At 44.6% G+C, this 13,939-nt stretch overlaps 1 protein-coding gene across 1 annotated transcript in view; it reads left to right on the forward strand.

The window, feature by feature from the left end:
* atp2c1 (ATPase secretory pathway Ca2+ transporting 1) overlaps positions 1-2,216 on the forward strand; it is a 28,825-nt gene extending 26,609 nt beyond the window's left edge. Inside the window, exons 24-27 of the mRNA XM_085472502.1 lie at positions 555-702; positions 840-935; positions 1,021-1,162; positions 1,411-2,216. Of these exons, the coding sequence (XP_085328628.1) occupies positions 555-702; positions 840-935; positions 1,021-1,162; positions 1,411-1,532 (508 nt within the window). The 3' untranslated portion in view covers positions 1,533-2,216. The remainder of the gene's footprint in view (positions 1-554; positions 703-839; positions 936-1,020; positions 1,163-1,410) is intronic.
* Positions 2,217-13,939: the final 11,723 nt, after the last annotated feature.

Consider the following 13,939-nt stretch of genomic DNA (forward strand, 5'->3'; position numbering starts at 1 on the left):
AGAAGAGACTAATATTTATCAGTGATACTTCAGGCAGCTGGTCGAGCTCTGAAATGAAAGCTGACGACATGTTTGGTTTGTGGCGGTGGTCTGCAGCGCCCCCTGCTGTGTGCACACCTGCACGCACACCTGCTCATTAAGCAGAGTGTGAATATTCCAGATGTTCGATGTGATTAGACGCATTATATTTTTCACACGTCTGTGCCGACCCCTCCTTTTGAACCGGGTTGGGGTAAATCCTGTTTAATAATAATAATAATGGATTGCGTTTATATTCCCCTATTCATTCACTCTCACATTCATACACTGGTGGAGGCAGCTACAGCTGCAGCCACAGCTGCCCTGGGGCAGACTGACAGAGGCCAGGCTGCCACATCGCACCATCGGCCCCTCTGGCCAACACCAGTAGGCGGCAGGTGAAGCGTGTTGCCCAAGGACACAACGACCAGGACAGACAGAGCAGGGGCTCGAACCGGCGACCTTCCGGTTACAAGGCGAACTCCCAACTCTTGAGCCACGATCGAAATGTTTGTGTGTGTGTGTTCTCTTGTTAGTTTGGGGGTGGAGCCTGTGGACCGCGACATCATCAGGAAGCCTCCTCGCAACGTCGGAGACAGCATCATCACCCGCAGCCTGATCGTCAAAGTGCTCGTGTCGGCGTTCATCATCGTCTGCGGGACGCTTTACGTCTTCTGGAGAGAGGTGGGTGGCCGTTTCTGACCTCAGGTTTCCTGATGCTGACGTCACCGGGCGCTGACCTCGGCGCGTGATCAGCATCACCATCGTTGTCTGCCGCTGTGACGTCTCCAGCTGACTCGCTCTCTGCATTTTATTTGCAGTTGCAGGACAACGTGATCACTCCTCGAGACACCACCATGACCTTCACCTGCTTCGTGTTCTTCGACATGTTCAACGCTCTGAGCTCCAGATCGCAGGTGAGCGCGCACGTTTAACCTGACATGACCTCACCGTCGCATTAAAGAGCATGTGACCTCAGCTGTGCCCGTCTCTGCTCCTCAGACCCGGATGGTCCACGAGATGGGGCTGTGCAGCAACCGCACGTTCTGTTTCGCCGTCCTGGCCTCCATCATGGGGCAGCTGCTCGTCATCTACTTCCCTCCTCTGCAGAGCGTCTTCCAGACGGAGAGTCTCAGCGTCCTCGGTAAGTCCTCGCGTGTCCTCGCGCGTCCTCCTGCAGGAGCTCCTCCCTGTTTCTGTTTTACTTTTTGAACAAAGCACAAAATGAAAAATGATTTTCTCATTTTGTGCTTTTTTTTTCTTTTCTTTTTGCTCGAGTTCTTGGAATATTTTTTTCTAGTTTTCGAGGACTTTGCATCCCCCCCCCCCCCCCCCAGCACACAGATGTGCGCACAGCTGTGTGACCGTTTCCTTCTCTTTGTCTTTCTGCAGACCTCGTCTTCCTCGTGTCCCTCACCTCCTCCGTCTGCGCCGTATCTGAGGTCATCAAGAAGGTGGAGAGGTGGAGAGGGGTGGAGAAGAGCCCCCCCTCTGACTTCTTCCACGAAGTATGACCCCGCCCCCCTCGCTGTCCAGGCTGACGGACTCTGGTGTGTGGAGGATGAAGAGGAGGGTGGAGGTGATGGAGCATCTCTGTCCTGATGGCACTGACTTCTTTGAACCTCAAAGACTTTTTTTCTGAGATCCTCAGACAGGGACGAGACTCCGGTCAGGCACTGGAGGAGGCGCCTGGCCTCAAGGGGCGGGGTTAGCGGTCTGGACCTGTGTCGACCGGCCGCGGCCGTTAAGCTAGAGCCTCTCTCTCTGCGCCGCGGTCCGAGCCACTTCTTCCTGCCCCGTCATTTAGGATGAAATCGGACTTCGGGGCGTCTCCGTGGCCTCTTCCTGTTCTGTTTTAGTTTAGACGGCGGTGACCACTATTGGGCTCGCTTCTCTACACGAGGTGGACGTTGTATTTTGCGTCCTCTGTGGGAGCGTCTGCGGTGTGACGGTACAGCACCAATCACAGATCAATCAGCGGGGGAAATCATGTTTCGATCTTTAATTTATTTTGATAACCTGATGGGTTCTGGTGTGAAATTTTATTTATCTCACAAACAGGAGCGAATGATTTTCTGGACGCTGGGAAGTTTTAGTGATGTGGGTTTAATCAAGACGGTTTTTTAAACAAAAGCTTTGATTACGAGAAAAGTCTGAGGGCTGATTTTTGTTAATAAAGTTCATATTTTAAAAATTAATCCGTGTTCAGCGTTTTTGTGTAAATGAAAGTAAACTTCGCCTGAAAGTCGGGTTTGTCTGTTTCAGGTGCTTTTGAAAACAGATCTTGATAAATCAGCGGCACGTGGCAGAGGTAATAACCCAGTGTGGCCAGAAGAGGGCGGTAATGTGCAGGAATGGGACAGCAGCAGTGAGAGTATGGAGGGCCAGGAGTGACAAAATGAATAAATTTAATACGACATTAAATAATGAATTAAATGTGTCATTAATTTGATACATTTGGAATTATTTAAATAAGTGCCCGTTCATTTCATTTAAAACATTGTAATTTAATTTCAGTAAAAGTTGTAATCAAACCTATACTGAAAAAGGACAATCCTGACAAGACACAAATGAACAACTACAGGCCGATCTCAAATCTCCCATTTTTAAGTAAGACCATTGAAAAAGCAGTTTCTCAACAGCTCAGTTACTTCTTAAAACAGAATAATTGCTACGATGCCTTCCAGTCAGGTTTTAGACAGAACCACAGCACTGAAACCGCTCTGACCAAAGTGTTTAATGACATATGTCTGAATACAGACAGTGGAAAAATGTCAGTCCTAGTTTTACTGGATCTCAGTGCAGCATTTGATACAGTTGACCACAACATATTACTCAAACGACTGGAGAACTGGACAGGTCTTTCAGGAACTGTACTAAACTGGTTCAAAACATACTTAGAAAACAGGAAATACTTTGTATCAATAGGTAACTTCACATCTGAGCAGACAAGTATCACATGTGGAGTTCCCCAAGGTTCCATCTTGGGACCCCTTCTGTTTAACATTTACATGCTCCCACTGGCACAGATTATAAACAACAACAAAATAAACTATCACAGCTATGCAGATGACACACAAATATATATCACAATGTCACCAGGAGACCGAGGCCCTGTACAGGCTCTTGGTAAATGCATTGAGGAAATCAATGACTGGTTGTGCCACAATTTTCTCCAGCTAAACAAAAACAAAACTGAAGTAATAGTCTTTGGCGCCAAAGAAAAACGATTACAGGTCACCAGAGAACTTCAATCTATACATCTAAAAACCACAAACCAGGCGAGAAATTTGGGTGTAGTGATGGATGCAGACCTAAACTTAGAAAAACACATTAAGACAATAACAAAATCAGCTTACTATCACCTCAAGAATATATCAAGGATAAAAGATCTGATGTCTCAACAGGACCTGGAAAAACTAGTCCATGCATTCATCTTTAGTAGGCTTGATTACTGTAACAGCATCTTTACAGGTCTACCTAAAAAATCAGTCAGACAACTACAGCTCATTCAGAACTCTGCTGCTCGAGTCCTCACTAAGACCAAAAAAGTGGACCACATCAGTCCAGCTCTGAGGTCCTTACACTGGCTGCCTGTCCGTCAGAGGATAGACTTTAAAGTTCTGATGCTGGCCTATAAAGCTCTGAATGGTTTAGGACCAAAATACATCAATGACCTCCTGACCCAGTATGAACCTTCCAGATCCCTCAGGTCATCTGGATCCGGTCTTTTATCAGTTCCCAGAGTCAGAACCAGACACGGAGAAGCTGCATTCAGCTTTTATGCTCCTTATATCTGGAACAAACTCCCAGAAAGCCTCAGATCAGCTGAAACACTCAGTTTATTTAAATCCAGGTTGAAGACTCACCTGTTCTCAGCTGCATTTGAATAAAGCACCAAATCCACACTTTTAAGCTTAAATTTCAAAACTTACATTTTAACTACTGATTTTATCTGTTTTGATTTTATCTACTTTGTTCGGTTTCAGGCTTCAGTGTCTGTGAGAGGAAGAACATGCTCCTCCTCCTGACTGGAGGTCAGCGTGTCTGCTGCATCATCAGCAAAGATGGACGCACTTGGAAATGTTTGCGTCTTCATTTGAATCCAAGGCCGAGGTTTGCTTGCTGTGCATGTGTTTGCATGGATACAGCGCTGATTCTCTGCCCGACCACTTCAGTCTTATTTGAATAATGTTGTCATTATTAGAATTGGGAGAAAAGAGCGTTCAAGCTCGACTCCTCCAAACAAATCAGTGATGATGACGACACAACCCGACACATTTCACATGTCAGTTCCAATCATAGAGAACAAACAGTTTTTATTTTGTTCTTTGTTTGTTTGGCTTCAGCGTCTTTTTAATGATGTTACAGTTTTAGTGCATCTCCTCTAAAAGTGCAAAACGTGCTTTGAGAGTCTCACACAGCACCACTCCCAAAGATGGAGGCTCAGTCACAGACAAATAAAATGCACTGATTTTAAAGTCACCACTAAATTTCACTGAAAGTAAATAAAATGTGGTTTGTGTAGCGCCTCACGATGCGAAGATCACGAAGTGCTTCACAAAGAAATACCAAGAAATGCAAAAAATAAACTTGGTTAAATATCATTATTGGATGTGCTGCAGGTGGTCATGTTGATACAAGACATACCTGTTGCAGTGATCACACGGTGAACGGTGTTGCCACGGCAGCCGGATGCCAGCTCGTTGCCCGTGGTGACGGAGAAGTCCACCTTTGCCGGGAGTCAGCGTGGGTCTGTTCTGCTCGACGCCGGCGGTGCCGAGGAAGGAGAGAGCGCTCCTCTATTTATTTTCAGTCTTTAGTTTCATTCGATGGAAACCTTTAGATTTCCTTCGTTAGGACTCAGAAAACTTGACTATCCACATGACAGAGCACTCGGTCTCATATCTGATGATGTGTAAGATCAAGAGAAGATCAGAAATGAGGGTAAACCTGAAGTCTGCTTTGGATTATTCTCTTTAACAACCAGTTGGCAACATTCTAGTTTTGTGTTTTGAAGGTTTGAGTAGTTGCAGCCACCACGAGTACATGAAAAAGGACTCGAGGTCTTTTTAAACCTGTATTTCCATCCTGTGCGAGCGCAGCCGACAAACAGACATCATGAAAACGATTCAACACAAAAGCACCCAGTTCTGAGTTAAACTGTTTTCTATGTGAAAACTGTCGTTTTAGCTGCGTGAGAGAACATTACAGCCATGCGCTGAGTCGCCGTAGACAACAATGATGCTAAGCTTAGTAAAACAGTTTGCTAGTGTAGCTGCTGACACTAGTCTCATTTCAGTTTGATGGTACAAACGTATCAGGAGTGACATCATTGATATTTACTAGATACAGAACACAGTGAGCCTACACTGTTCACTGCATCACTCCATGCTTGCACTGAGCACCACCTGCTATCATGTATATATCTACTGAGCACTTTTCAGTTTTGCTTTCTTTCAGCGTTGTCTGACAGTATGTTTTGCACTAAGCAGCAATTTGCTAATGTTGTAAAGCTGCTCAACATTTGGAAATAAAACCCATTCTGATTCTGCACAAAGAAAGCTCAGTGGTGGAATCAAATATGACATTTCAGTCAAAATTCAAGGTATTTATTTCTATTTCATATCATTTACGAGCCCTGTGTGAAAGCTTTAGTTACATTTAAGGGCAATATCCCAAAAATAAAGTCAGAGATTTGATCCGTGTGTGTTTCAGATGAAATGAAGACAAACTGATGCAGTAAATCTTCTCTTATTGATGACAAAACTGTGCAGCATAATTTACTTCAGATGTTGCAGATGTGAGAGCATAAGCAGGCTGATGTTTGGAGGCTCTAACAGCAGAGAGATGATACAGAAACATCTTTAGAAAATACTGACACACTTTACAAATTTCCCACGTGTGGGACTAATAAAGGTTATCTTATCTTATCTTATGAAGGGACAACTTTGTGTCTAAATGAGCTGCACACTTTCCCCACTGAAACCAGCACAATCCCACTGATGAAAACAACATTTGAACTACATATATTCTGGATAAATCAAAGCATTATCAAAGTTGTCTGTGGTTCCCTTATTTTTCCTTGGTTCCCTCTCAGATCCTGCAGGACGAACAGCAGTGAGTGGTTCCTGTATGCAGCTGTTACAGGTTGTGTTGGAGATGCTTCTGCAGATACAGGAAGCAAATATAAAAGTGTTTTCAGTGTTTTTAGCAGTCCCTCAACTACAGAGAGCTGTCTGCTCTCCTCTGCATCTCTCAGCTGCTGCTGGCTCCTCCTCCTCACACTGTCCTGGATCTGTCCTGGTGTCTCATCAGGGGTGGAGAGCCTCCGTCTCCTCTCACCTTCTCAGGCTCTTCTGACTCTGGACACTTGCAGAAGGAAATCAACCACAGCAGTCAGCAACAAAAGCAGCAGAAGTTTATCAAATCTGTGTGAACTTGCAGGATGAAAACACCGTTTCCTCTTATCGTCACAAAGACACACTTTATGTGTTTGAATCAGAGAGAAACAGGATCCTGCAGAGTGTTGGTCTTTATAACAAAGGTGACAGACTCGGGTTGTTTGATATAAGCCTGACAACAACAGCAGGAAACAGCAGGAGGACTTCTCCATCTACTGTCTGTCTCATTGTTAGCGCTTTAAACAGGATGAGAGCTCTTTAAGGACAAACTGCAGCACAGCATGCTTGAGTCTGCGTCCTCACCGCAGTTCGCGGGCCACATATTTGCTCAACCGTCTGCTCGGTGTTTCCTGAACCGTTTAAGTACGTTTGGCTTCACGGCGACAAACAGACGGAGCTTCGGCAGAAACCTGAACGAACTAACGGAGAAAGAGCGCGTTAAACGCGACCTCACTAACGTCACGTAACTTAGCCGAAGGGTCGCTAAATGCGACTTTAAGACTTTTCATTATGCTAACATTTGTTCCGCGGTATATTTGCAGTGGGACAAAAGCGCCGCGCTCACTTTGAAGACGGTATTTCTGCGCTTCACTTCGGCCGTCCGCCATTTTTCTTCAACCGCTGACTCGCAGTGAATCCTGGGATATGGTGAGGGCGCGGCTTCTATCCGTGCGCTCGTGCGTTCTGTGTGGCGTCACTGGCAGATCAAAGGAATCAGCTTCTGCTTTGATCGTCACAGCCACGTCACAGGCAGGGAAAGCTTTAAATAGGAGCGCTCACACAGAAACATCACTGCTCACCTGTTTGCAAATGTTCAACAGTCGGCGTTCTCCCAACAAGGAAATTATCCAGCTGTTCTCTCAAACCCAGAAAATCTAATGTGCGATACAACCATGTCAACACGCAGCGAAAACGAAAATACAGTCGTGGTCACACCAGACCAGATTATGCCACCTTTCAACAGGTGCTTCCAAAGGCTCTCTGGAGCTGAGTGGAGCATGATAGAAAGTGGCACATGCGACTCAGGCGTCCGAGCGGTGCTCGCTGATATGATTTGTGAAATCATTCAGACCGCCTCTAGCAGAATCCTCAAAAATGCCCTTCCTGTTATTCAGGATCGCATGATGAAGGAAGATCCGGAGCCTTTAGGTGCGGGGAAAATAAGCCCGTCCCTCGGAGACTCCATCTCAGCTGCCATCGCCGGCGCTCTTAACGTCCTGGAACAGCGACCTGAGAGCACTGACGAGCTGACACGGATGGTTGAGGAAGAGATCTCCGAAAAGGTCAGCTCAACGGTCAAACTCGTTAGAGAAAGCCCCGATCTCCCGCAAGACCCCGCCGTTTATGTCAGCGGCAAATGTAGTGATATTAAAAAGCTGCACCGCATGGTTTGCCACGCTGCCTCGTGCCTTAAAAGGCACGCGCGTGAGCTGTCGAGCGGCTCTGATTCCGGTACAGAAAGTACGGATTCAAAGATGTCCGTGCAATCAGCAATCAAAGAGATTTCTGTGATTCTGTCATCAAGGAGCTCAGATGGAGAGATGACAGATGAAGATGAGGAAGAAACTCTAACAGAAAAGGACGAAACAAAACGAGCCGCAGGAAGCCAAAGTTTCCGGGCTGCAACCCCAGTAGAAGTGGTTGCAGCTGACATCGTAAATGAGATCATTGGCGACATGGATGTAAGCAGCGAAGAGCCCTGTGAGAGGAGTCCTGCCTTTAATGCAGGATTAATTACCAACAAGCTGAGAGACTTCTTCTCCAGATGTTTGCAATCCACCTCTCACTCCCGGCTCAAAGCACGCAAACAGCGCTTTTCCATGTTTGCCAGAAAACAATTTGAAACAACGAAAAAAGACCTGAGAAAAGTAATAAAGGCAAACAGAAAATTTCTTGTTTGTCTGAAAAACATTTGCAAGGACCCCAAAGGTGACACGGTGCCCTCTGATAACAGTACGGTTTCCAGCCGAAACACACTGCTCCGTTACATACGCTCCTCTCCCGTCGACTTCGACGCGATTAGATCAGACGTTAATCAGTTGTATGAGAAATTAACAAAGGAAGAAAAACTCTTCAGCATCCACAAAACAGTGGAAAACTTTAGAACTGGTGGAGCAACCAGAGATTTCACTGTGGAGTTAACGGCAAAAATGTTTGATCTACTTATGACGGATCGACTGTATCAAGTCCCCGAACCTGTAATGGGTAGATCCCTGTCTGACACCGTCATCTGCAGGACTCCACAACCAGCACATGGATCCAAGCCTCCCTTTTCTGCTGAAGTCCTCTATGTGCTCGTAGAAGACGCAGTAGAAAAGTTTGTACAAAAACTTTTACTCTGGGTGGAGAACGAAGACGAAGATCACCTGATTGAGGACAAAATTTCTGTGGCTGTGGAAGAAATCCAGAACATTATTAAAAGAACGAAGATCCCAACAAAGGAAACCAGCACAGATTCAGATGGAAGTGGAAGAGAATCTGTTCCGACACCTGTAACACCAAAGTCTGGGAGCAGTACCCCAGAAAAATGCTCTCGGGTACCTTATCAGTCACCTGATCAGACACCTGATCAGTCACCTGATCAGTCACCAAAGTCTGGGAGCAGTACCCCAGAAAAATGCTTTGTGGTACCTTTTCAGTCACCTGATCAGTCACCTGATCAGACACCTGATCAGTCACCAAAGTCTGGGAGCAGTACCCCAGAAAAATGCTTTCTGGTACCTGATCACTCACCTGATCAGACACCTGATCAGGTGACTGATCAGACACCAAAGTCTGGGAGCATTTCCCCAGAAAAACGCTCTGCCAGTGTTTCAGGCTCACCCAAGGATTCCTCTGACATGTCAGAGATGAGGTCTGTATCAGCGTCATCTTCTGATGCTGAGAAAATTTCCAGTGACCTCGCCGTTCTCCTCATGATGAGAGTCATCAGAAAATCCAAACCTGAAACTCAACACTTTTTTGCCAGTGCAGCATGTACTACAAAAGAACCTGACGCGATCCTCAAGCGTCTGAGAGATCTGATGCAGCCTGAACTCAGCAGCACAGAGTCCGTCACAAGTCTGATGAAGGACAAGAAAAAGTTCATCAAGAAAATGACCAAATGCCTCATCAAGGAGTTTGGCTCCCCAGACACTGTGTTAAAGGCTGCGATGGCAAAGGATGCGTCTTTTGATGAGGTTCTGACAAAGCATCTAAAAATGCGCCTCGGAGTCATCCCCGGTCCTCCCAAAAAGTCCAAAATTTCCAGGGTTTTTTCAGCGTTGGGAAAAACTCTGCAAAAACCCTTCAGGTGGTTCACTAAAGCCAGAGATGATTGAAATGACCATCCTGGCTTTTCCCCGCCGCCCTGCTTCTTTTAACATCTTGAAGCAGAATTTTAGCACCAAATCCAAATTCTAACAACTGTAGTTCACGCCATCTCGTCTCCTTTTTGATTTCCATCCCCCCCAACCGGTCGCAGCGGATGGCCGTCCCTTCTGAGCCCGGTTCCGTTGGAAGTTTCTTCCTGTTAAAAGGGAGTTTTTCTTCCCCACAGTCGCCTCGTGCTTGCTCAGAGGGGGATCGTTTGATTGTTGGGGTTCTCTGTAGTACTGTAGGGTTTTGACCTTACAGTACAAACAGGGAGGAGACTTTGTGATTTGGTGCTTGATTATGCAAAATATCTAATTTGGCATAAAATAAAAATTTAAAATAATTAAAAATACATTCCAACTTTGTTTGTGTTCTTCTTCTGTTGTCAAATATGTAGAAAGTGTTGCACGTGTGATTTTAGTCATTTAGCATCAACATGTAGCCAACATGTGTCTGTTAGTGATCCTGCTGCATCTGTTTTTGTCTGATTTGTAATGATAATAATAATAATAATAATGATAATAATAATGATAATACTTTTTATTTATAGGCGCCTTTCAGACCCTCAAGGTCACCTTACAGTAACACGTAAACAACACCATAAAAAACACAAGAAAAATGTATATATAGCAAACATGGTAGATAAAATTTAGACATAAACAGTCATAAAAGTAAATATAAAAACTGAGCAGGTAAAAATGGCCTAAGACAGATCAGGTGTATGCAATTCTAAACAGATGGGTTTTGAGTAGTGATTTAAAAGTGGTGAGACAGTGTGTGGTCCGTAGAGCAACTGGAAGTGCATCCAAAGTCTCAGGCAGAACAACTAAAGGCTCTGAGTCCAATGGTAGTCAGGCGAGCAGGTGGAACTGACAGAAGGGAAGCTGAAGAAGAGCGGACTGTACGAAGGGGCGAGGATGTGTGGAGAAGATCGGATAGATTCTCACCGGGCTGTTTCTGTCTATCAGCTGTGCCCGCTCTCATTATTAGCTTTGCTATTGATTGTGAAGAGCAGGTAAAGCATCCAATCACCTGTGAGGATGGATGGATGTAGAGGAGAGACAGAGAGGCCTCTGCTTAACGTCTCTACTTTTTTCTGCTTTCAGGACAAAATGTTACCAGTGATGTCATCATCATCATCACTGTAACCCATTAGTCACATACTGACGGGGAGCTCAGCGCCTGTTTCTCAGCAGTGCGCACAGCGAGCGTCACACCGATGCCTGCGTGCTGCAGTGTGCTGGGATGGCTTGTGCTCTCCTGCACATGCTACAGTCAGCTGTCACAGACTTTACCGTCATGGGCAGTTTGTTCTGATGCATCTCTCCACTGGATACATCTGCAGCTGAGTCCTCCCAAGCTTTTGCTCAGCAATTTCTATCAGAAGAGTCATTTGTTATCGCAACAGCAGGTTCTCCTTCAGCCTCTTGTCGTCCATCTGAACGGCCTCGCTGTTGAACACTTGCCTGAGCTCGCACTGGATCTTGGAGGCAGTAATTCATGCTGAATGTTGTTTTTACTGCACTGTTATTGCAGCGCATTATTAGGTCACCCCGTGGTTGCAGCATCAAAAATATTTGCAGCAAATCTGTCCGATAGAATGAAAAATGAAATCCATCTTATTTCCTTCTGTTTTGCTGCTGTGATCCAGCGGTGTCGCTTTCTTTCTCCCAGTTTAGGATTTCTGTGGCTGCAGTAAAGTTGCCTCCATGCATCACTGTACTGAGGTACCCACGGATCCCGTAGCAAAGCACATTGATGATGAAGAAGCACGCGTCAGTTCATCTGGATCACAATCGTGAGCGCACACAGCGTTCTGCGTGCAGAGGAAACTCAACAGGAAGTAGTTTTTATTCCAGCAGTGTGATGTTGAACAGCTGCTGTAAACACTTCAGACTGAGAGCACGGAAAAAGCTTCCTTTAACAGAACAAACTGCAGATTATGGCATCCCCACTGCAGGGGGAGGAGGAGGGCTGGGGGCCAAATGAAACTCCATGCATGTGTTTGGACTGTGGGAGGAAGCTGGAGCACCTCGAGGTGATGAACCACCGCCAACAAACAAGCTGCTTGAGTTCTTTGTTTTCTAACGTCTGTCTTGTGCAGAGCGCAGCCAGATTTGCGTGAAACAGTAATCGCAGCCTGGATCATTCACTGTGATGTTACTGTGAAATTCATCTTTAACTTTGGTTATTTTGTGTTTATTCAGACACACTTACACATTGTAATGAAATCATAGCAGCTTCCATGAGCTCATTTCGAACAACACATCTCTGCACACGAGGTTTATGCTGGAAAAGCACGTCTGTTCCTACCACCTCATTTACAAGTCAGTATTCAGAACGACTACTTAAGGAAGGAGAAGCCACTACATGCAGTTACCTTCATGTGTTTTCACTTCTCGGGCTCTATAAAGAAGCTTCTTTAACCCTCATAATGTCCTCCCGATTTCCATACACCTGTGGTCCTCAGGGGTCAAAAATGTCCCCACTTCGAGTGTTTTTTAAAGTATAAAGTATAAATTGTCAATCAATTCAGTGTTACACCTTAGTTTAACTTAAGACCAACACATTAACACAAAATTTACCCTACATTATTTGTTCTATGGCCACCAGACCTTGTTTACATAAAGCATACTTTGATTTTGAGCGAAAACAAAATGACACAATAAAATATTTAATTGTTTAGATAAATTTTACTATTTGTCCAACTACAGAGTGCTGTATGTTGAACTTTAGTGAGAAAGGTTTTTTTGAAGCGTTTATAAATTTTAAATGGCAGCACATAATCACAGCTGTGGTCCTCAGGGGTCAAAAATGTCCCCATCTGGTTTGATTGATACTTGATTAATATGAAGTGGATTTTTCCCCACTTTTAATTAAAACTTAATTCAAACATTTTGACACAATTTATTTTATTCCATTTCAAATTTAAGTCTGATAAAAACCTCATAAAAATGATTTTTTTCTTTGTTTTCAGGTAAAAAATAAATTAAATCATCAGTTATTGCAGCTGAGCACGCTCAGATCAACGTGCACAGAGGCGAGGAGTGCTGTACATTTATGCACTGCAGTACAGTTTTTATGTCCTTTCTGCTACTTTCTAGGATTCGTGTGGAAATTTTTGTTCTTTGTTCTGCAAACCGCTGATTTGAAAATGTTCATTTCTTTATATTTTATTAGATATAAAACTATCCAGCTGTTTCCAGCTGTGACACTAAAGGGATGATTCATGAATCAGGTAATGTCTGTTTAGGATTCTGCAGAATCAGTGCGTCTGCTTTATGGACTTTAAGTGTTTTTGAATACTAAATCTTTCCCTAAGGTTATGGCTGTTATTACAGTTTTTTCTGAATGCTTAAACCCTAACTGTGATTCCTGTAGCACAATCTCTAAAACTATTCAGACTTATAGCAAAATCACTCACTGAGTTTGCAAAACTAAAAGCACAAAAACTGCTTTGCACTCAGTTTGCAATTTTGTAACACACACTTTGCAAAACTGTAGGCACAATTCACTGCACAACACTCAATTACCAAATTTCCAACACACTCCTAGCAAAAGTATACACATGTATGGCTATCATTAACACTAATCTGCCAACTGTCTGGCACACTTTCACATGTGAAAACTTCTTTAGATAATTAGTTCACTTTGCAATCAGCCTAAGCACTATAATACAGGTAAGCTGTGTGTGCGGAGTACAATGGAGGGAGCAGAAAGAGTGAGAAGTAGAGGAGGCCGAGGAAGAGGACGTGGAGGTGAAGAAGTAGGATGAAGAGGACGACAAGGACAAGGAGGAGCAAGAGGAAGACGAGGAGGGGGGAGAGGAAGGGTAGGAAGAGTAAGAAATAGAATTGCTGATGACATCAGAGCTACAATAGTTGACCATGTCATCAACCGTGGAATGACCCTGAGGGTAGCTGGCCAACGGGTCCAGCCTAACTCGAGCCGCTACACTGTAGCAAGCACCATAAGGACATCTTGAAATGAGAATCGGTGAGTACAGTCACTTTGCACAAAGATTTGTAGCACTGCCATATGCCAATGAGAAACACACCAATACCATTGATGTAAAAATACTGAAATTGTTACTTTACAGAATTGCTAGATGACCAGATGCTGGGGGCAGAGGAAGCATGTTCACTGCAGACCAAGTAACCCAT

This window comes from Copadichromis virginalis, linkage group LG11 (genome assembly GCF_057382275.1).
Source record: "Copadichromis virginalis isolate Kocher_CV1m ecotype Utaka linkage group LG11, C_Virginalis_male_GT1.1, whole genome shotgun sequence".
Lineage (NCBI taxonomy): Eukaryota > Metazoa > Chordata > Actinopteri > Cichliformes > Cichlidae > Copadichromis > Copadichromis virginalis.